The 23,819-nt window shown below is 47.7% G+C and overlaps 2 protein-coding genes across 2 annotated transcripts in view; one reads left to right on the top strand and one right to left on the bottom strand.

The window, feature by feature from the left end:
* The window catches only part of LOC144603164 (zinc-binding protein A33-like), a 111,052-nt gene that overhangs the window by 54,133 nt on the left and 33,100 nt on the right, over positions 1-23,819 (bottom strand). The window lies entirely within an intron of this gene.
* Positions 476-23,773, top strand: LOC144602550 (E3 ubiquitin-protein ligase TRIM69-like). The gene is made up of 10 exons (XM_078415679.1): positions 476-533; positions 2,044-2,198; positions 2,290-2,385; positions 7,334-7,567; positions 9,452-9,474; positions 9,572-9,690; positions 14,270-14,321; positions 23,156-23,215; positions 23,357-23,461; positions 23,653-23,773. Exons 1-10 carry the CDS (start codon positions 476-478, stop codon positions 23,771-23,773), a joined length of 1,023 nt encoding a protein of 340 aa, XP_078271805.1.

The following is a 23,819-nucleotide window of genomic DNA, read 5'->3' on the forward strand; positions in this document are numbered from 1 at the left end:
ATAAGGGGGAAGTCTTTTAGGACCGAGATGAGAAAACATTTCTTCACACAGAGAGTGGTGAGTCTGTGGAATTCTCTGCCACAGAAGGTAGTTGAGGCCAGTTCATTGGCTATATTTAAGAGGGAGTTAGATGTGGCCCTTTTTGCTAAAGGGATCAGGGGGTATGGAGAGAAGGCAGGTACAGGTTTCTGAGCTGGATGATCAGCCATGATCATATTGAATGGCGGTGCAGGCTCGAAGGGCCGAATGGCCTACTCCTGCACCTATTTTCTATGTTTCTATGTTTCTATATCGTTGTTGTGCGGAGATCACTGGTCTGTGCGGACTCAGTGGGCCGGAAGGGCCTGTTTCCGCGCTGTATCTCTAAACTAAACTAAGCTAAACTGAATCATAAGTGGAATCAGACACCAAGGGAGTGAATGATCACGTCGCCAGCGGGACTTACTTTTCGGAAGCCAGGATCATTTTCGAAAGCATGGGGTCGACAGGGAGTTCCGCCATTCTTCGGCCAAGCTGCAAGTACACAGAGATCGGTGCATGGTCAGAGAGAGAAAGAGAGAGAGGGAGGGAGGTGGGGGGGGGGGGGGGGGGGGGGGGAGAGAGAGAGGGGGGCCAGAGAGAGAGGGGGGAAGAGAGAGAGAGATAGAGAAAGTGGGAGAGAGGGAGAAAGAGCGAGGGAGAGAGTGACAATAGACAATAGGTGCAGGAGGCCATTCAGCCCTTTGAGCCACCACCGCCATTCAATGTGATCATGGCTGATCATTCACAACCAGTACTCCGTTCCTGCCTTCTCCCCATACCCCCGACTCCGTTATCTTTAAGAGCTCTATCTCGCTCTCTCTTGAACAGAATAGTACACTGTAAATCTATGTGGTAAAACTCTCGTTTGTTTGTTTGTTTGTTTGTTTGTTCCTGAACTACAGCCACAACGGTACACGAAAGCGGAACAATTTTAGGCCCAACTTACTCACCGTCGTCCCTTTGGTGCTAATGGATGAAGTTTCATTGAAAGGTATTCACATTTTAAAGTTTAAATCTATCTCCTAGTGATGGGGAAGAAGGGAGGGGGGAGGTATGGGGGGGGGGGGAGGTATGGGGGTGGGGGGAGGTATGGGGGTGGGGGGGGAGGAGAGCACCAATGCAGGAGAGGTTTGGGCCCAACGGGTCCACTTGGTCTAGTAATAATAATCAAAATAATAATAATAAAAGTCCATGTAGTCCAGCCTGTCCAACCCCTTAAGAATTTTGTAAGTTCTTGTCCTATCCATGTAACTAACTGTTCAACTGTTTCATAAACATTGGGATAGTCCCTGCCTCAATTCCCTCCTCTGGCAGCTCGTTCCATACATCCACCACCCTTTGTGTGAAAACGTCACCCCTCAAGATTCTAATGAAATCTTTTCCCCTTCACCTTAAACCTGTCCCATGGTCCTCGGTTCCCCTACTCTGGGCAAGAGACTCTGTGGCATCTACCCGATCTATTCCTCTCATGATTGAATACACACCTCAAAAGACCACCCCTCATTCCCCTGCGCTCCAAGAAATAGTCCCAATAGTGTCTCAGTCACTATTGAATGGAGCTGATCATTTTGCCAGCTTTCTTCTGATGTATTTAGTTTAAGGGAATGAAATTTACCCGCAGCTTATATCAAATAACATCCACTTGCTGGTCAGGGCTGTGATTGACGGGGCTGAGCTCCGCCTCCCCTTAGCCGTGCCCCGATACTGCAAGGGTCCAGCAGCTGCGCGAAAGAGAACGCGTTTTGAACCAGGAAGTGGTGGTTAAAATGGCTTCGAGAGACCAGGTCGAGAGTTTAACGGAGGAGATAGTTTGTCCCATCTGCCTGGATTTCTTCACCGATCCGGTTACACTGGACTGTGGGCACTACTTCTGCCGTTCCTGTATCACACAGAGTTGGGACAGGGAGGGGAGAAACTCCTGCCCGGAATGTAGAGAGGTGTTTACAGACCGCACCCTCAGGGTGAATCGGGCCTTGGCGAGACTGGCTGAGAAAGCTCGAACACTGAGCCTGAATCGGACAGAGAAGGAAAGTAAACTTCACTGCGGGGAACATCAGGAAGAACTGAAGCTGTTTTGTGAAACTGACAAGAAGCTGATCTGTGTGGTTTGTGCAGCTGGGCGGGAACACAAGTCTCACAGCTTCGCGCTGATCGCAGAAGCTGCAGAATTCTACAAGGTAAAGCAACTCAATGTTGATCGCATCATTGTTTAATTCCTTCTTTTATTGTCTAACACTTTTATTCTCTGATTTTCAAACACAATCCCAGGATCAGGTTAACGTTTCCATCCAGTCTCTCACAAAAAAGAAATCAGAGATCATGCGAATGGAGCAGCAACAGAAACAGAAGATTTCTGAAGTTCTGGTGAGGCTCCTAAGTTTCGATTTCCTGATCTTGTGCAGGTTTGATCCCTGTGACGCGTGTAATAACAGGGCAGCACAGTGACACAAGTAGTGCTGCCGTCTCGTAATTCTGGTGAGCGGGTTCGATCCTGACCTCGGGCGCTGCCCGTGTGGTTCACGCCTTCTCCATGTGACCGCGTCGGATTCCTTCCACGTCCCCAATAGACAATAGACAATAGGTGCAGGAGTAGGCCATTTAGCCCTTCGAGCCAGCACCGCCATTCAATGCGATCATGGCTGATCACTCAATCAGTACCCCGTTCCTGCCTTCTCCCCATACCCCCTCACTCCGCTATCCTTAAGAGCTCTATCCAGCTCTCTCTTGAAAGCATCCAACGAACTGGCCTCCACTGCCTTCTGAGGCAGAGAATTCCACACCTTCACCACCCTCTGACTGAAAAAGTTCTTCCTCATCTCCGTTCTAAATGGCCTACCCCTTATTCTCAAACTGTGGCCCCTTGTTCTGGACTCCCCTAACATTGGGAACATGTTATCTGCCTCTAATGTGTCCAATCCCCTAATTATCTTATATGTTTCAATAAGATCCCCCCTCATCCTTCTAAATTCCAGTGTATACAAGCCCAATCGCTCCAGCCTTTCAACATACGACAGTCCCGCCATTCCGGGAATTAACCTAGTGAACCTACGCTGCACGCCCTCCATAGCAAGAATATCCTTCCTCAAATTTGGAGACCAAAACTGCACACAGTACTCCAGGTGCGGTCTCACCAGGGCCCGGTACAACTGTAGAAGGACCTCTTTGCTCCTATACTCAACTCCTCTTGTTACGAAGGCCAACATTCCATTGGCTTTCTTCACTGCCTGCTGAACCTGCATGCTTCCTTTCATTGACTGATGCACTAGGACACCCAGATCTCGTTGAACTCCCCCTCCTCCTAACTTGACACCATTCAGATAATAATCTGCCTTTCTATTCTTACTTCCAAAGTGAATAACCTCACACTTATCTACATTAAACTGCATCTGCCATATATCCGCCCACTCACACAACCTGTCCAAGTCACCCTGCAGCCTTATTGCATCTTCCTCACAATTCACACTACCCCCCAACTTAGTATCATCTGCAAATTTGCTAATGGTACTTTTAATCCCTTCGTCTAAGTCATTAATGTATATCGTAAATAGCTGGGGTCCCAGCACCGAACCTTGCGGTACCCCACTGGTCACTGCCTGCCATTCCGAAAGGGACCCATTTATCCCCACTCTTTGCTTTCTGTCTGTCAACCAATTTTCTATCCATGTCAGTACCCTACCCCCAATACCATGTGCCCTAATTTTGCCCACTAATCTCCTATGTGGGACCTTGTCGAAGGCTTTCTGAAAGTCGAGGTACACCACATCCACTGACTCTCCCTTGTCAATTTTCCTAGTTACATCCTCAAAAAATTCCAGTAGATTTGTCAAGCATGATTTCCCCTTCGTAAATCCATGCTGACTCGGAATGATCCCATTACTGCTATCCAAATGCTCAGCAATTTCGTCTTTTATAATTGACTCCAGCATCTTCCCCACCACTGATGTCAGACTAACTGGTCTATAATTACCCGTTTTCTCTCTCCCTCCTTTCTTAAAAAGTGGGATAACATTTGCTATCCTCCAATCCACAGGAACTGATCCTGAATCTATAGAACATTGAAAAATGATCTCCAATGCTTCCACTATTTCTAGAGCCACCTCCTTAAGTACTCTGGGATGCAGACCATCAGGCCCTGGGGATTTATCAGCCTTCAGTCCCATCAGTCTACCCAAAACCATTTCCTGCCTAATGTGGATTTCCTTCAGTTCCTCCATCACCCTAGGTTCTCCGGCCCCTAGAACATTTGGGAGATTGTGTGTATCTTCCTCAGTGAAGACAGATCCAAAGTAACGGTTTAACTCGTCTGCCATTTCTTTGTTCCCCATAATAAATTCCCCTGCTTCTGTCTTCAAGGGACCCACATTTGCCTTGACTATTTTTTTCCTCTTCACGTACCTAAAAAAACTTTTGCTATCCTCCTTTATATTATTGGCTAGTTTACCCTCGTACCTCATCTTTTCTCCCCGTATTGCCTTTTTAGTTAACTTTTGTTGCTCTTTAAAAGAGTCCCAATCCTCTGTCTTCCCACTCTTCTTTGCTATGTTATACTTCCTCTCCTTAATTTTTATGCTGTCCCTGACTTCCCTTGTCAGCCACAGGTGTCTCTTACTCCCCTTAGAGTCTTTCCACCTCTTTGGAATAAATTGATCCTGCAACCTCTGCATTATTCCCAGGAATACCTGCCATTGCTGTTCTACCGTCTTCCCTGCTAGGGCCTCCTTCCAATCAATTTTGGCCAGCTCCCGCCTCATGCCTCTGTAATCCCCTTTGCTATACTGTAATACCGACACTTCCGATTTTCCCTTCTGCCTTTCCATTTGCAGAGTAAAACTTATCATGTTGTGATCACTGCCTCCTAATGGCTCTTTTACCTCCAGTCCCCTTATCAGATCAGGATCATTACACAACACTAAATCCAGAATTGCCTTCTCCCTGGTAGGCTCCAGTACAAGCTGTTCTAAGAATCCATCTCGAAGGCACTCTACAAACTCTCTTTCCTGGGGTCCATTTCCAACCTGATTTTCCCAGTCTACCTGCATGTTGAAATCTCCCATAACCACCGTAGCATTACATTTTTGACACGCCAATTTTATCTCCTGATTCAACTTGCACCCTATGTCGAGGCTACTGTTTGGGGGCCTATAGATAACTCCCATTAGGGTCTTTTTACCCTTACAATTTCTCATTTCTATCCATACTGATTCAACATCTCCTGATTCTATGTCACCCCTTGCAAGGGAATGAATATCATTCCTTACCATCAGAGCAACCCCACCCCCTCTGCCCACCTGTCTGTCTTTTCTATACGTTGTGTACCCCTGGATATTCAGTTCCCAGCCCTGGTCCTCTTGTAACCATGTCTCAGTGATCCCTACAACATCATACTTGCCCATGACTAACTGAGCCTCAAGCTCATCCACTTTATTTTTTATACTACGCGCATTTAAGTACAACACTTTAACTTCTGTATTTACCTCCTCTCTCACATCGTTCACAATTGGCCCTGCCCTTAATTTCTTTTCCGCTCTAGAACTTCTGTTCCCATTCTTCCGAGAGTCTTTTGCAATATCTCCTGTATTCCCTTTTACCTCATCTTCATATTCACAATTTGTTAACCCCTCCCCCCCACTACTTAGTTTAAAGCCACAGGTGTCACACTAGCAAACCTGCCTGCCAGAATGTTTGTCCCCCTGCTGTTAAGATGCAACCCGTCCCTTTTGTACAAGTCACCCCTAGCCCAGAAGAGATCCCAGTGGTCCAGAAATCTAAATCCCTGCTCTCTGCACCAGTCCCTCAGCCATAAATTCATACCCTCTATCTCTCTGTTCCTGGCCTCACCAGCACGAGGTACCGGTAGCAGTCCAGAGATAACCACCTTCGACGTCCTACTTCTCAGTGCTTTTCCCAACTCTCTAAACTCCCGCTGTAGCACCTCCTTCCTCTTCCGCCCGACGTCATTCGTGCCCACGTGCACAACGACTTCAGGTTGATCGCCTTCCCTCACTAGGATTTTCTGAAGCCGGTCTGTGATGTGTTGAACCCTGGCACCAGGGAGGCAACAGACCATCCTCAAGTCCCTCCTGCTGCCACAGAATCTTCTGTCCGTCCCTCGGACTATGGAGTCACCGACCACTACGGCTCTTCCAGACTTCGGTCTCCCCTGTCGAGTATCCTTGCCAACAGGTCCGCCATTCGAACTGGAAACGTCTTCTGCCCCGACAGTTCCCAAGAGGGTATACCTATTTGCAATAGGCACAGCCACTGGGGTCTCCTGTAGTCCACGTCCACTCCCCACTGAAACAGTCTCCCACCTTCGCTCGACCTGGACCCTTGGCGTGACAGCCTCACAATAGGTCCTGTCGAGGAAACTCTCGCATTCTCGGATGGCCCTGAGGTCATCCAACTGCCTCTGCAACTCCACCACACGTCCCTTCAGGAGCTGCACCTGGACACAGTTCTTGCAGGTGTAGCTCCCAGAAGCTCCAGCGACGTCCCTGTCTTCCCACATCCTGCAGGAAACACACCGCACCAACTTTTCCGCCATCACCTTGTGCCTATAACCAGCTCTGGCTTAAAACAATCGTATCCTCCTCACCTCAGCCTCCTCGCCGAAGACTCGCAGCCAAAGACTCGCACTTTTCTCACTGGGCTGCACCTGAACAGGGCTGCACCCTTTTGCAAGTATTGCTTATATTACCAATTAAATTGCCTGATTGTCCAATTTACCTGACTTCTCACTTAAACTAGCACTTACTTTAGTGCTCAGCCAACGGGCGTCCTTGCTCTGCTCCCGGACTTTTGAAATTGACTACTAGCTTCCTTTTGGCGCTCTTTTTAAACTGCCTGCTCAACTGTGATTGGCACTTACTTTAGTGCTCAGCCAACGGGCGTCCTTGCTCTGCTCCCGGAGTTTTGAAATTGACTACTAGCTTCCTTTTGGCGCTCTTTTTAAACTGCCTGCTCAACTGTGATTGGCACTTACTTTAGTGCTCAGCCAACGGGCGTCCTTGCTCTGCTCCCGGACGATGGTTCAATGGTCAATCGGCGACTGTAAATTATCCCGGGGAAAGTGGGTGGTGGGCGGATGAATGGGAATTAAAGGGCACGTGAAAAGGAATAGGCAGCAGGGAATTGCATAGGGGGTAGAGAATTGATGGGTTATAAGATTCCCGTCACGATATATCGGAAGTATTTAGACGAAGTATTGAATTGCCAAAGCAAATAAAAATGCACAGGACTAATGTCACCGTCAAAGTCGTGAGGAAACACAATCAGTGACATTATATATTGATCTTCACCTTTCATTTAACAGGAACAGTCACACAACCTTCAGTCTAAGGTCACATCCCAGTTTGCTGAACTGCACCAGATTCTCACTGAGAAAGAGCAGCGCGTACAGTCTGATATCCGGGAGGAAGAGAAGAAGATTCTAAATGCAATGGAGAAAAATCTTCGAGAAATTGAAGAGAATTTAAATTCCATTCAGGAGGAACTCTGTAAGTTGCAGCAGCAGATGGATCAAAAGGACAGTGTGGTGTTTCTGAAGGTGAGGGGCTAGTGCAGTCACAAAATGGTGGGCGACATTTCTGAAATAAATGCTGCATTTACCAGTAATTGAGAACTGGGGAAATGTTTCATCTGTTCGAGTTGTTGTTGTTCCCAAACTAAATTAATTGGCCTCCCACATAATCTATGGGATCTCAGGACTGCCTGGCCGGAATGTAGAGAGGTGCTGGTATTCTGAAGAGCTCAAAACTACGACGGCTGATTCTATATCTGATCCTAAGGAACACGAATGAACAGAGGGCAGAAAATCTCTGGGATTCTCCAACCCACAGACTCTGAGAGGTTTAACCTGTTAGACGTATTTATACCAGAGGAAGATACATTTTTGAAAATTTGGGGAACTGAAATCAAAGGGAATGGGACAAAGCGAAGGCGTTCAGTCCTGGGCTAGATCAGCCATGACCACATTGTGGGGATTAACATTGAAATCTAGTCCGTGGCGCACACATCAGATTGATCATCTATATCAATAGACAATAGGTGCAGGAGGAGGCCATTCGGCCCTTCGAGCCAGCACCGCCATTCAATGTGATCATGGCTGATCATTCTCAATCAATACCCCGTTCCTGCCTTCTCGCCATACCCCCCTGACTCCGCTATCCTTAAGAGCTCCACCTAGCTCTCTCTTGAATGCATTCAGAGATTTGGCCCCCACTGCCTTCTGAGGCAGAGAATTCCACAGATTCACAACTCTCTGACTGAAAACGTTTTTCCTGATCTCAGTTCTAAATGGCCTACCCCTTATTCTTACACTGTGGCTCCTTGTTCTGGACTCCCCCAACATTGGGAACATGTTTCCTTCCTCTAACATGTCCAACACTTTAATAATCTTATACGTTTCAATAAGATCTCCTCTCATCCTTCTAAATTCCAGTGTATACAAGCCTAGTCGCTCCAGTCTTTCAACATATGATAGTCCCACCATTCCGGGAATTAACCTAGTAAACCTACGCTGCACGCCCTCAATAGCAAGAATATCCTTCCTCAAATTTGGAGACCAAAACTGCACACAGTACTCCAGGTGCGGTCTCACTGGGGCCCTGTACAACTGCAGAAGGATCTCTTTGCTCCTATACTCAACTCCTCTTGTTATGAAGGCCAACATTCCATTGGCTTTCTTCACTGCCTGCTGTACCTGCATGCTTCCTTTCAGTGACTGATGCACTAGGACACCCAGATCTCGTTGTACATCCCCTATTCCTAACTTGACACCATCAGCAGTGGGTGGTCACCTTGGGGGAATTTGCTCTGTTTGTTTTACCCACCTTTTTTCACCAAGAAAGACATCCCATTCTGCCCATCCTATCCAGTCAAGATTTCCGCTCCACTCAACATCCCTCCCATCTACTCGCCACACCCAGTAACAATACCTTGAATAGCAGGAGTGCTCACGTGTTTATCCCGCTTGCCCTTAAATTATCTCTGCTGTTGGCTTCAGTCCCTCCAATGCAAGTGAGGTCCATGTTCTCATGACTGCATTCCTTTCAGTATTTATTGAAGACCACGTTACATTTCAGCATTGATATTTACTCTCCCATCAATGAGAGATATTTCATCCCCCCCCGTTTAAATCCACCGCTAAACTTAAATTCTATCTTATCATTCCTGACATCTTCTCCAGATAAAATCCCACGACCTGCCCAGTCTTTGCATTGAGCTCCACCCTCTCAGTTATGGCATAATTCCTTGCGCTTTTCCCCATCGTTCTACATCTCTACGGTAATATCAGCTTTCTATCTGCATGGCAGCGGCGATAAGAGTTGGGAAATGGGAATTATCAGAGGGTTGTGGAAATGTGGAGAAATTCCCGCTGTCGTGATGGGGTCATCTCAGTCAATTGAGATTTGTGTTTTATTTCTTTCAGGGGGAAGCTGGTCACAAGCGAAGGTAGGACATGCTCTTGATGGAAACATTATAAGTTTTTGTGGATCAACTCAAAACATTTCTGATGCTCAGTTGATAACCAGCTGTTAAATATTCACAGGGTTCGTGATGAAGCCAAACCACTGTCGGTGGTAGATGATGCCTTGCCAATTGAAAAGTTTCATTGCCCTGTTTCATTGAACACAGCATTTAAAGAAACATCTGATGACTTCAAGCAAGGTAAAGCTTATACCTTTTCCATTGTTTTTGTTCCTGATATCTTTAAGTAATAGGTGTACGAAGGAACTGCAGACGCATGTTTAAATCGAAGGTAAGCACAAAATTCTGGAGTAACTCAGCGAGACAGGCAGCATCTCTGGAGAGAAGGTATGGGTGACTTTTCGGGTCGATACCCTTCTTCAGTCTGAAGAAGGGTCTCGAACCAAAACATCACCCATTCCTTCTCTCCAGAGATGCTGCTTGTCCCTCTGAGTTACTCCAGCATTTTGTGTCTACCTTCAATTGTGTCTATCTTTAAGTAATACTTAGATGCAAAGATTAATGGTATTTTGGACTGAAGGGAAATTGAAGATTTGATCTCCCACCAAGCTCATCTGCTGGGAAGCATCGCAGAGTCAGTGAGCTTTGCAGCACAGCAACAGGCCCTTTGACTCGACTCGACCATGCCAACCAAGTTGCCCAACCAAGCTAGCCCCACTTGCCTGAGTCTGGCTCATATCCTTCCAAGTATTTCCTATCCACGTATCTACCCAATTCTCTGTAAACTGTTGTAATTGTATCTGCCTCAACCACTTCCTCTGTCAGATCGTTCCACATCTACACTACCCACTGTCTGAAAAACCTGCTCCTCGGGTCCTTTTTATTGTTCCCAATCTCACCTTAAACTGATGCGCTCGAGGTTTAGACTCTCCGACCTTGGGTAAAGTATTGTGGCTAATCATCTTAACTGTGCATCTTATACACATCGATAATGTTCCTCTGACAGGCTCCCAAGAAAAAATGTCCCAGTCTGAATATTCTGATCCAGGATTGAGTAGATTAACCTATGATGAGCATAAGAAAATAACTGCAGATGCTGGTACAAATCGATTTATTCACAAAAAGCTGGAGTAACTCAGCAGGTCAGGCAGCATCTCGGGAGAAAAGGAATGGGTGACGTTTCGGGTCGAGACCCTTCTTCAGACTGATGTCAGGGGGGCGGGACAAAGGAAGGATATAGGTGGAGACAGGAAGATAGAGGGAGATCTGGGAAGGAGGAGGGGACGGGAGGGACAGAGGAGCTATCTAAAGTTGGAGAAGTCGACGTTCATACCACCGGGCTGCAAACTGCCCAGGCGAAATATGAGGTGCTGCTCCTCCAACTTCCGGCGGGCCTCACTATGGCACTGGAGGAGGCGCATGACAGAAAGGTCAGACTGGGAATGGGAGGGGGAGTTAAAGTGCTCGGCCACCGGGAGATCAGTTTTGTTAATGCGGACCGAGCGCAGGTGTTCAGCGAAGCGATCGCCGAGCCTGCGCTTGGTTTCGCCGATGTAAATAAGTTGACATCTAGAGCAGCGGATGCAATAGGTGAGGTTGGAGGAGGTGCAGGTGAACCTTTATCTCACCTGGAAAGACTGTTTGGGTCCTTGGATGGAGTTGAGGGGGGAGGTAAAGGGACAGGTGTTGCATCTCGTGCGGTTGCAGGGGAAAGTGCCCGGGGTTGGGGTGGTTTGGGTAGGAAGGGACGAGTGGACCAGGGAGTTACGGGGGGAATGGTCTCTGCGGAACGCAGAGAGGGGAGGGGATGGGAAGATATGGCCAGTGGTGGGGTCCCGTTGTAGGTGACGGAAATGTTGGTGGATGATATGTTGGATCCGCTGGCTGGTGGGGTGGAAGGTGAGAACGAGGGGGATTCTGTCCTTGTTGCGAGTGGGGGGAGGGGGAGCAAGAGCGGAGCTGCGGGATGTAGAAGAGACCCTAGTGAAAGCCTCATCTATAATGGCGGAGGGGAAGCCCCGTTTTCTGAAGAACGAGGACATCTCGGAAGCCCTAGTGTGAAATACCTCATCCCGGGCGCAGATGCGGCGTAGACGGAGGAATTGGGAGTAGGGGATAGACTTTTTGCAGGGGACCGGGTGGGAAGAAGTGTAGTCCAGATAGCTGTGCGAGTCGGTGGGTTTATAGTAAATGTCCGTCACTAGTCTGTCTCCTGTGATGGAGATGGTGAGGTCCAGAAACGGGAGGGAGATGTCAGAGATAGTCCAGGTATATTTAAGGGCAGGATGGAAATTGGAGGTGAAGTGTATGAAGTCAGTGAGTTCTGCTTGGGTGCAAGAGGTAGCACCAATACAGTCATTGATGTAGCGGAGGTAGAGTTCGGGAATGGGGCCAGTGTACGTCTGGAACAGGGATTGTTCGACGTACCCAACAAAGAGGCAGGCGTAGCTAGGGCCCATGCGAGTGCCCATAGCTACGCCTCTGGTTTAGAGGAAGTGGGAGGAGTCAAAGGAGAAGTTGTTGAGGGTAAGAACCAGCTCTGCTAGGTGGAGGAGAGCGTTGGTCGATGGGGATTGGCTGGTTCTACGGTCGAGGAAGAAACGGAGGGCTTCGAGACCATCCTTGTGGGGGATGGAAGTGTAGAGTGACTGGACATCCATGGTGAAGATGAGGGAGTGGGGGCCTGGGAACCGGAAGTTATCAAGGAGCCTATGATGAGCGTTTGTCGGCATTAGGCCTGTACTCACTGGAATTTAAAATGAGGGGGGACCTCATTGAAAAATACAGAATAGTGAAAGGCTTGGATAGAATGCATGTGGAGAGGATGTTTTCATTAGTGACAGAGTCTAGGACTAAAGGTCAAAGCCTCAGAATTAAAGGATGTACTTTTAGGAAGGAGATAGATAGAGCTCTTAAGGATAGTGGAGTCAGGGGGTATGGGGAGAAGCCAGGAACGGGATACTGATTGAGAATGATCAGCCATGATCGCATTGAATGGCGGTGCTGGCTTGAAGGGCCGAATGGCCTCCTCGTGCACCTATTGTCTATTGGGATAAGGGGAAATGTTTTTAATCAGAGGGTGGTGAATTTGTGGAATTCATTGCCACAGAAGGCTGTGGAGGCTGTCGTGGTTTTCTTTAGCTTCGAAATTAAGACAGGCGACACGGAGAATTCCTCGAGAAGTTAAAAGCCTTTATTTGCAAACAACGGCTGGAACAATCAGGAAGTCAACCGCATGACTGTCCTGACTGTTCACTTAGTACATCGGGCAGTCTATGTTTATAGGATTATTCCAAACCTTATCTTCTTTACATTACCTCATGCCCACACTCCTGCTCTATAATAATTCATTCCTTTGCAGTCCTCCTGTCTGGTGTGCCACCATTAAATCCCATTTACTGCCTTACCCTTATCTTAATACTCTTATCTCTTCACACTCCCCCACCCATATTTTCTATTCTAGTCCATCCATCCTCCCAAGACATATGTCTTCTCTTCTCTTCTCTTGCCACCATTATCTTTCATCCAAATGTGACAAGGCAAAGAGATAATGGTATACAGGCAATCCCTAAGTCAAAGGTTACCAAAGTAGGACCCAAATATGGAACAAGGGATCTAAGGACTGCTAACTGAGGAATAATGCCAGGCTAACTGAGGAATGCCTAAGAGTACACATGCTACACAGTTAACACTTGAATGTCTGAATTTCGTGCACTATACAAAATATATGCTCCCATATATCCCCCTTTGAGACCTACATGGTCTCACAGAAAAAGAAAACTAACAGTCGCACATGTCATTGGCTTACGGCATAAACCTGATCATTAATAGCCCCCACTTCAGGGTGTTGAGAGATATAAGGTGCAGCTCGTCAGTGTTCTTCCTCTATCATACTAAAGTCCTGGGTCACTAGGCCAAAACCCCACCCCCATTTGCCTGGGGTAGGAAAAAAGACCCAGCTACCCTTACAATCTATATCCCTAGTACTCCTCCAATGCAATTTGGTCGTCATTATAGTATTCTATCAGCGGGGTCTGCTTCCCTTGGAGGGTAAACGCGCTCTTATCCTGGAACAACGGGAACTGCTTCACAGTAGCTTGCACAAGGAGAGATTTGATACATGGAAAAACACAACACAATATTATAGCAATTACAAGCAGGACGATTTCAATAGACATCCCTTTTCTTAATGTCCCTTCGATTCCGCACCTGCTCCCCTGACCCTAGCAGGGCAACGTTAGGACCAGTCTGGTTCTGCCAAGTCCAAGTCTGCAAAGTCGAGGACTTCCAGGTTTGAGTTGGAAGAAGCAATGGTGGCCTCCCCCATGTCGCCTCCACCCATATTGTCGCGAGGAGGACAGGCGCCCACAACCTCATTTTCAACAACCTCAGAATCACTAATGTCCCCCAAGACTTCCTTTATGATCTGGTCAATGCTTGATCCTTCCCCTGCGTTTTTGTTCTCACGCTCGCTTACCTCTTCTCCTGTATTTTCGTTCTCTTGCCCGCTTACCTCGAGGTTATTCACAGGTTGTGCCTGTGGGACAGTCCTTGTACAATGATTGAGATGGTACCATGTAGACCGGCCCTCTACCTGGACGGCAGTCAGTGAGGCTTTAGTTACCGTGAACGGTCGTTCCCTTCTTGGCTCATTCCACCTTCGTCAAAAAGCTCGCACATAAACCTGATCTCCGGGTTTAATAGGCCCCTCTTCCTGGTCCACCTCTGGCTCCCTTTGCTTTTCCTGTGTATAAATAGACATGTGTATCATAGTTAACTGTTGCATGTATTGTTTCACTTCCACCTCTAATTGTCCCAGGCTTGGTCCCTTGTAAGGACCTCTCCATCTGGGTATCAGCATGGGTCTGCCAGTGAGCATTTTGTGTGGTGTTAAATGAGTTATTCGATTAGTTTGCATGCGACAGCTCATTAATGCCAGTGGCAGGGCATCGATCCAATTTAACTTTGTGGTTGCACAAATCTTATTTAACTTAGCTTTCAACGTTCCATTAACCCTTTCTACCATGCCCTGAGACTGAGGGTGGAACACACACTCAAATCTTTGTTTCACTCTTAGGGTTTGCAGCACCAACTTAACTGTTTTTTGCATAAAAGCCGCTCCATTGTCGGAACTGATTTCGGTCGGTATGCCGAATCGTGGGATGACCTCGTCAGTCGGAAACTTGACTACAGTTCCTGCACCCACATCTTTAGACGGTATCGCCTCCGCCCATCTGCTAAATCTATCTATTACTACCAGCATGTATCTTTTCCCTCTTACCGTTTTCAGCATGTCCACATAGTCGATCACCAAGTGTCTAAATGGTCCTCCAGGCACAGGTATATGACCTATAGGTGTTATTAACATATCGGTAATACTATTTCTCTATTGCTCATTTTCAAACTTACGGGGGTTGTGCATCGTGTTAACTGTGTTTTTCCCGACAACCCTACAGTTTTAACAAATTTTCCTGACATGGGAAGGTGGGAGGCATACTGCGGCTGTACACAAGTATATGTGGCTCCAGTGTCTATCATCATAGGTGTTAACCGTCCTCCCAAAATTACCTGAACCATGGGTTCTTCTTCTGCCTCTCGCGTTATCATTGGGTAAAGTCCCTTCCCATCCGGGTTCTCTGGGCACCCCTAATATCTAGCATGGGGATTCATGAGTCCAATTGGGCCTCCAGACGGGCCCGTTGGGGCCGATCCTGTGTTAAAACACTGTTCACCCCCTGTGGGTTCCTGTTGGTATGGACCGGGCCATGGACGGTGTGGGCAGTCCCTCCTCAGGTGCCCTACCTGATTACATCCCCAACATGTTTTATCAACTGCCCATCTACTTACTGGCCTTCCTCGTCCCCCCTTGGGGGCCCCAGGCCTGTCGGGGCTGATTTCCTGATTTATTTTGTCCCTGATAGGGCATTTGAGGAAACGTTCCCCCAAAGACATTTATTATTGGCATGGGATTCTCTGGCCTCTGCCTGGCTCTGTCATAGGACCCACAATGCATCGGTGCATTGTTTATTTCTGCTGTTTCAGCCGGGTCTGTTGTTACTGCCAGCATTTTCTTTCCTTTTTCACGTTCTTTCTTTTTCAGTTCTTCTAGTTGCATTTGCATCACTTTTCTCTGCACCTCTTCGTGCTGGTCCGCCAGTCTTTGTCTATCCTTACGATATTTGTCGACTGCATGAACCAGGTGGTCCCTGAACTGGGAGTGGGATATGGTTGTCAACCCCACCACCTCTTCCAGTCTGAACTTAACCTGAGGGGGCGTGGCGTCCACCACAGAGGTCCGAAACAAAGTGGTCATTAACTCACTACCGTCTATTTGTTGTTCGGTTTCAAGTCTCCACTTTTTCAGTTGATCCTCCAAATAGGCTGCTGGGTTCTCCGTGTCCCCCAGCGGGTCTCCCCTCAATGTCTTTAAGTCCACCTTGAGCGGGTAACAGTCTCTGAGGGCCTGCCATACCCTCGGTCTGACTAGGTCAAATGACTGGCCATCAATCATCGGGTTATTTGCGTTTTTTACCCCAGCCATTTCAAACAGCTCTGCTAATTTCGTGGTTCCCATTACCTTCACCAGTAGTGCCTTCAAATCTCCCATAGCCAATAACCGTCCCATAGTTTCCTCCTCAAAGGCCCTAATCCATTTTCCTGCCCCGTCATATATGTTGGGCAAGGCGTTTCTCAGCCCTTCTAGGTCTCGGGTCACCCAAGGAATATACTGGGTTTGTCCTGCCTTTTTCAGAAGTAATGGCATCATTCTCCCCCTCAGTTCCTGTATCCCGTTTGGCATCTCTTGTTGTGGTTCTACCTGTATGCTTTCCCACCTCATTCTTCTCTGGGCGTACCCCTGGCTTTCCTTTCTTTCTCTTTCCATATCTTTTTCCATCTCCCTCATCTCTATCTCTAAGCGCTTCATGGATGCCTCTATTTCCCTTCTACACTCCCTTGTTCTTTCCCCATCACTTTCTAATTGTGCTTCATTCTCACAGTTTTGCCTTCTCTCTGATGCCTGCTGATTACTCGCCTGTGTTTCTGTGTTGCTGTCTCCCTCATACCCCTCATTTACTGCCTGACTGGTCTCATAAATCTTTCTGTCCCTGAGGTCCTGCAGCCTTCTGATGTCTGCTTCTAGTTCCCGTGCTTCTTGCTTCATCCTTTCCTTTTCTCGCTGCCCCCTTCTCTGTCTATATTCCTTTATGTCTTGCTCATCGTTCCAAACTGCGACTTCTCCCTCTATCTCCACTATCCCTTTCACCAAAGGACACTGCTTTATTCCGTCCTGGCCGGAATAGGGAGGGGGATACCCAGGGTCCCTTAGGCTGGGGTACAGAGTTGATTTTTTCTCCTGAAGCTCCTGACTTTCATGCTGTTTTTCGGGTTTTTCACCCTTGTTTGGGGTGGTATTCTTTTCCTGGTATGCTTTCCTCAGCCTCTCTCCTATTCTAAACAATTTAAGCATGTCTAGTTCTTTTTCTTTTTTCGTTACTCAGATTTCTGATTTATCCTTAGGCCTATAGTTCTTAATTAACACTTCCATTTCATCACACGTGGTTGTATCAAACGTGCCTTCCTTGGGCCATTTCATAGCCAATTTTTTCGTCCTTTTTTTCCCATTTTTCAGAATGTTTTTTAATATCCTCTTTGGATACGGGGAATTTCTTACTTAGTAGTTCAACTGCAGTTATTGTATTCATTGTACTCGTCTTATTTTAGTGCACTTGGTCAGTCAGTTTAAATGCAGTCCTTGTTCTCACTCCGTTCCGTCTCTATGGTCACTATACTACCTACTACGCTATTTCTATCTTCTACAGTTCTACTATATTCCTTTAATATTTTGCAATTTTATTTTTAATGTTATCCAATTATTCCAATTCTTGTTCTGCCCGTACAGACCCGTACTCACTTAGGGCGGTATCCACAGATCATCTGATCCTGCCCGTACAGACCCCTAGCTAACCACAGTGGTATCCACAGGACGCCTTATCTTACCTGTGCAGATCCCTAGTTAACTGGAGCGGTATCCACAGGACGTTTTATCCTGCCTGTACAGACCCCTAGCCAACCAGTGTGGTATCCACAGGACGCCTTATCTTACTTGTGCAGATCCCTAGTTAACTAGAGCGGTATCCACAGAACGCCTCATCTATCCAGTCCCCTATCCTCTTAGGGCGGTATCCACAAGGTCTTATTGACGTCACACAATCTTACTCGACTATAGGTTCTGTTGGATCGGAGATGCCCTTGGACCGCCTGGGCGCTCCTGTGTCACCAGTGGTCCCCGTTTTCAACAGGCTATTAGTCCAAATAAAGCGGAAAACCGCCTACCTTTTTTTTTTTGCGGGTGGCCACCCTTTTTCCTGTTGTCCCGGGGAGCCCCTGACGGGCTTGGAAGCGCCTTTAGCTTGTCGTCCGTTATTGAACAGGCCTCTTTCCGATCCTGCCGACTACGCCAATTTTGTCGTGGTTACCGGTGTTCAAAATGAAGCAGATGACATGGAGAATTCTTCAAGAAGTTAAAAGCCTTTATTTGCAAACAACGGCTGGAACAATCAGGATGTGAACCATCTGACTGCCCACTTAGTACATCGGGCAGTCTATGTTTATAGGATTATTCCAAACCTTATCTTCTTTACATTACCTCATACCCACACTCCTTTCTTCAGTCATTCATTTCTTTGCAGTCACCCGTTTGTCCCGCCACCATTAAATCCCATTCAGTAATATATCCTTATCTCAATGCTCACATCCCTTCATACTTCGCCTCCCTTATTTCCCTGCTAGTCCATCCCTCACATCCATTCATCACCCCAAGGCCTAAGTCTTTCTTTATCTGCCACCATTATCTTCTATTCTGGTTCATCCATCATTCCAACTCGTATGTTTCTCCTCCTCGCTCCACCATTAATTATGCGTCTGAGCACAGCAGTTACAGACACGTGTCAAGGGTAAAGAATGTCTAGAGCGCCTTAATTATTTACAGAGAGGCGCCTAATGCCTAAGTAGTTACAAACCTTAAACAACAATGTTTAATGTATAAAATAATATCGTAACAATGTCTAATGTATAAAATAATATCGTATTATCTCCCATACTACATTCACATCCAAGTCTTAGAAATATAACATAAACAGCAGTGAACATCTGAAATGTTCTGCCCTAGGAGGTAGTGATAGGTCAGATTATTGGAATAGGCAAAGTGAACACAGATGGATATTTGAAGGATCGACAAATTGGCAGTTATGGAGAACAGGAATTGGTGCCATCTTACATCAGTCAGGATCACATTGAATGGTGGAGTCGGCCTGAGGAGTGGAGCCTACTCCTCCTGCTATTTTCTTGTGATCTTTAGTTTTTTTCATACCTACAGCATGATAAACCTTACACAGAGTTGAATGCGGCAAAGATTGACAATCCTTGTCCCTGCGACAACGATTTTGCTGTGCGGTGTGAGATTGGGTAGTCTAGGCCTGTGTACTCGAGCGTTTGGGTGTATTAGAGGAGATCTCTGTGAAACACAGAGTCCTTACAGGGCTCAGTGGGATGGATGCATGGAGGACAGAGATAAGGAGACATTACTGCACGCAGAGACTGGGGAACGACCCTGCACCGGTGGCTGTGGAGTCATTCAGTGCTCTTGGACCTGAGAGCCATGGTTGTACATTACAGAGGCTGGCCCTTCGGCCCATTGTGTCCATGACCATCTTTTCCCAGTTATACCAATCGATTTGCCCACATTCCATCGGCATTCTTCTGCACCTCAACTATTTAAATATCTCCTATATAGCGATTATATCTCACTCCACCACCTCCTCTGTAGCATGTTCCAGATATCACCCACTCTCAGTGTAAATCTATGTACTAAACCACTCGTTTGTTTGTTTGTTCGTTCCTGAACTACAGACAAAAAGGTACACGATAGTGCGACAATTTTAGGCCCACCTTACTTACCGTCGTCCCTTTGGGGCGAATGGAAAGAGTTTAATTGAAATCGGTGTTATATTTTTAAAGTTATTCACATTTTAAAGTTTAAATTTATCTCCCAGGGACGTAGGGGGAAGGGAGGGAGGGGGGAGGGGGGAGGGGGGAGGTGGGGTGGGGGGGAGGAGAGGGTGCTGCACTAATGCAGGAGAGGTTTGGGCCCAACTTGGTCTAGTAAAACCTAAATCTCAGATATACTTTTAAATTCTTTGCTCTCAATATAAACCTGCACTCTCGTGATTTGATATCCCTGCATGCGAATAAGGTTTAGATAATTACCCTGCATCCTGCTGTAGACTTTGACAACATTCCCCACTATCCACAATTTTTGCTTCCTCGACAAACTTACTAATCACACCTCCAACATTCACATCCAAGCCATGATCATATAACATGAACAGCAAAGGTTGCAGCACCAATCTCTGCTGCACACCACCAGTCACAGACCTCCAAGCAGAAAAATCACCCTTCTACCGCTACCTTCTACCTCCAACCACCAAGCCAATTGTGGATCCATTTCACCAGCTCGCCTTGGCTCACACCTGCCTTCGCTTTCTGGACCAGCCTTACACGCGGAACATTGTCAAGTCCCTCAGTGAAGTTCATATATTGATTCACAATGAGATCAGTGTGTTAGTTGTACACACCCATCAAATCCACCCGTGAAAGCGCTCTCTTTCAACGACCCCACAAACACAAGTCTCCACCCATTCTGTCCAACACCTGATCATTCAACCTCTGCTTCCTTCCACGGTCCAAGCCACCACTCCCTCTCTCTCATCATCCACTCAAAGAAACAGGGGCAGGTCACCTGGCCCCTCACGTCTGCCCCCATTCACTATGATCGTGGCAATTCCACCCCACACCTCTACCTCCTCTTTAACAACCTCAAATTACCGCTCACCTCAATCTCCTCTTGCTCCAAACTGCCTCCATATCTGAATAACCCTATTCATTCCCCCATCCCCACCGCAATCTCGCAATCCTCCTCACTCTCTGCACTCGTCCACCCTCCTCACCTCAGGAAATTCCCCTCTCCATCCCTGGATAAAAACTCCGGGGAAGATGTCTTTTGTCCACCCGCTGTGGTCGGAGTGAAACCCCGGGCAAGGTTTCAGTTGTCCGCCCGCCTGTGCCTGAGGCCGAGCGGCCTCTCCCCCGGTCCCGGGGCCGCGCTGCCCGAGTCTCCCCCCGACCCCCGGGGACTCTCTGATTCTCTGCTTCTCCCCCCAGTCTCCGTCACCCTGGATGTGGAAACAGCGCATCTGGTGCTCGAGGTGTCTGAGGATCGGAAGAGGGTGAGAGGGACCGGGACCCGGAGGAGTCTCCCTGACACCGGGAAGAGGTTTACAGGCAGTGCGTGTGTGCTGGGATCGGAGGGATTCACATCGGGGAGACATTACTGGGAGGTGGAGGTGGCGGGGAGTCTGGTCTGGAGTCTGGGAGTCGCCGCAGAGTCTGTGGAGAGGAAGGGACCGGTCACACTGACCTCGGAGACTGGAGTCTGGAGCATCGGGCGGGGGGTGGGTGACAGGTTTGATGCATTCACCTCCCCTCCATCCCGTCTCCCCGCCCGTCCCATCCCCGGGAGGGTGGGACTTTATCTCAGTTACGAGTCCGGGACAGTTTCATTTTACGACGCGGACACCAAGTCCCATCTCCACACCTTCACTGGGAATAAATTCACGGAGAAACTTTATCCTTTCTTCGGGGTTTATTGGCTTGAAAACAAGTGGCTGAGAATCTGCTCCGGTTCCGCTCCGGGTGTGTAAAAGGGTCGGGTCCCGGGACCGGCGTCAGGAGCGGGGCTCAGGGGCTGTGGGGCAGAAACCCGGTGGACAACAGGTCGGCGCTGAACGGCTCCCATTTAATCACCAAATTCTGCGTCGTAAAACCCCAGTGAGCGCGGAAATAAAACCAGGGGGAATGTAAATGTGGGAAGAGAGAAATATACAGCAAGTGGAATCAGAGCTGTCGATCCGTTCATTTCAACGCGTTAACTGCGTCCGTCAACGGAACAGAAATCCTTTTTTGTAATTCTGTGTCTTGTTGCTTTTATTTTCGTATGGCTTTATGGTAATTCGCATATCACTGTACCTTAATTGGTACACGTGACAAAAAAAAACCTTTGAAATCTATATCTCTAAAACTTACTAAAGCTTACTTGGAGAATTTAATGCTTTTAAATAGCTCTTGTTCATACCTTATCTCTGTTTCTGATTATCGTGTAATGAGGATCTGTGATGAATGAATGAATGTATGAATAAAATTTTCATTCAAAACTATACAGACGAGTGCATATTTGAAAGAAATTCCGTTGCAACTGGCTTCATTCTAACACCAAATAATAAAAATTGATTAAAGAAAAATAAATAAATAAGTGACTCGCATATAAAATAATGGCGGTGCATCATTGTGAATTCAAGAGTCTGATGGCTCGGGGGAAGAAGTTATTGCAGAACCTGACTGTTCTGCTCCGTATGCTGCAGTACCTTTGACCAGAGGGCAGCAGGGTGAACAGTCCGTGATGGAGATGGGTGGGGTCTTTAATAATGTTGTTGCCCTTGGACAAGCAGCGTTTGTGTGCAATGTCCTGGATGGAAGGAAGTCAAGACCCGATGATTTTCTCAGCCGTCCTCACCACTCTCTGCACCGACTTCCAGTCTGAGGCTTTGCAGTCTCCAGACCAGACAGAGATGCAGTTGGTCAGTATGCTCTCTATGGTGCCCCTGTAGAAAGTGGTGAGGATTGGATGGGGGAGGTGTGCTCTTGTCATCTGGCGCAGAAAGTGCAAACGCTGCTAGGCTCTCTTGACTAGAGCTGCAGTGTTTAGGGACCAGGTCAGACTTGTCTGTGATCTGCACCCCCAGGAACTTAGTGCTACTGACTACCTCCACCGCAGTGTCACTGATGTGGAGTGGTGTGTGCCTGCAACGTTTTCTCCTGAAGTCAACGATGATCTCCTTTGTTTTTGCGACATTCAGGACCAGATTATTCATGTTGCACCAGTCCACCAGTTGTTTCACCTCCTCCCTGTCAGCCAGTTCATTGTCGTCCCGGATAAGGCCCACCACTGTTGTGTCATCCGTGAACCTCATGATGTGGTTTGTACTGAACCTGGCACAACAGTCGTGGGTCATCAGGGTAAACAGCAGTGGACTCAGGACACAGCCCTGAGGGGAACCGGTGCTCAGAGAGATGATGTTGGAGATGTTGTTTCCAACCCGCACAGACGGGGGTCTGTCAGTGAGGAAGTCCAGTAGCCAGTTACACAAAGGGGTGCTCAGGCCCAGTGGACCCAATTCTCTTAACACGGTAGCGCAGCGGTAGAGTTGCTGCTTTACAGCGAATGCAGCGCCGGAGACTCAGGTTCGATCCTGACTACGGGTGCTGTACTGTAAGGAGTTTGTACGTTCTCCCCATGACCTGCGTGGGTTTTCTCCGAGATCTTCGGTTTCCTCCCACACTCCAAAGACGTACTGGTATGTAGGTATGTAGGTTAATTGGCTGGGTAAAATGTAAAAATTGTTCCTAGTGGGTGTAGGATAGTGTAAATGTGCTCGGATCACTGGGCGGCACGGACTTGGAGGGCCGAAAAGGCCTGTTTCCGGCTGTATATATATGATATGATATGATATGAAGTGCTGAGGGATGACGTGTTGAATGCTGAACTGAAGTCCAAGAACAGCATTCGCAAATATGTGTTCTTGTGCTCCAGATGTGCCAGGCTCAGGTGGAGTGCAGAGGATATGGAGTCCTCTGTGGAGCGGTTTGGCCGGTAAGCAAACTGCAACGGGTCAAGTGTGGGGGTGGGGGGGGAGTCTGGAGATGATATGGTCCTTGACCAGCCTCTCGAAGCACTTCATCATTATGGGAGACAAGTGATTGTGGATTTTGTTTGGCACTGGTATGATGGTAGCAGTCTTGAAGCACGATGGGACAATAGCGTGGTTCAGCGAGGTGTTGAAGATGTGAGTGAGGACATGTGCCAGCTGATCAGCACATTCCCTGAGCACCCGGCCTGGTATGTTATCAGGGCCTGCCGCCTTCCATGCGCTGACTCTTCTTAGGGTCCTCCGGACATCTGCTGTGTCGAGACTGAGTGCCTTGTCATCATGGTGAGGAATAGCTTTCCTCGCAGGTGTGTTGTTGAGCGCCTCGAACCGTCCAAATTATTTTTTGAGTTCACTGAGAAAGTTTGTGCTGTCTTCACAGGGCGGTGGAGTCGTCTTATAGCCTGCGATGGTTTGGATTCCCTGCCACATGCGCCTGGTGTTCATGGGGTCATGAAGGAAACTCTGGATTTCCTGACCATGGGCACGCTTTGCTCGCCTGATGACTCGGTTCAGGTTGGCTCTTGCTGATCTGAGTGCCACCATGTC

Source organism: Rhinoraja longicauda, chromosome 19 (assembly GCF_053455715.1).
Source record: "Rhinoraja longicauda isolate Sanriku21f chromosome 19, sRhiLon1.1, whole genome shotgun sequence".
In the NCBI taxonomy this organism is placed as follows: domain Eukaryota; kingdom Metazoa; phylum Chordata; class Chondrichthyes; order Rajiformes; family Arhynchobatidae; genus Rhinoraja; species Rhinoraja longicauda.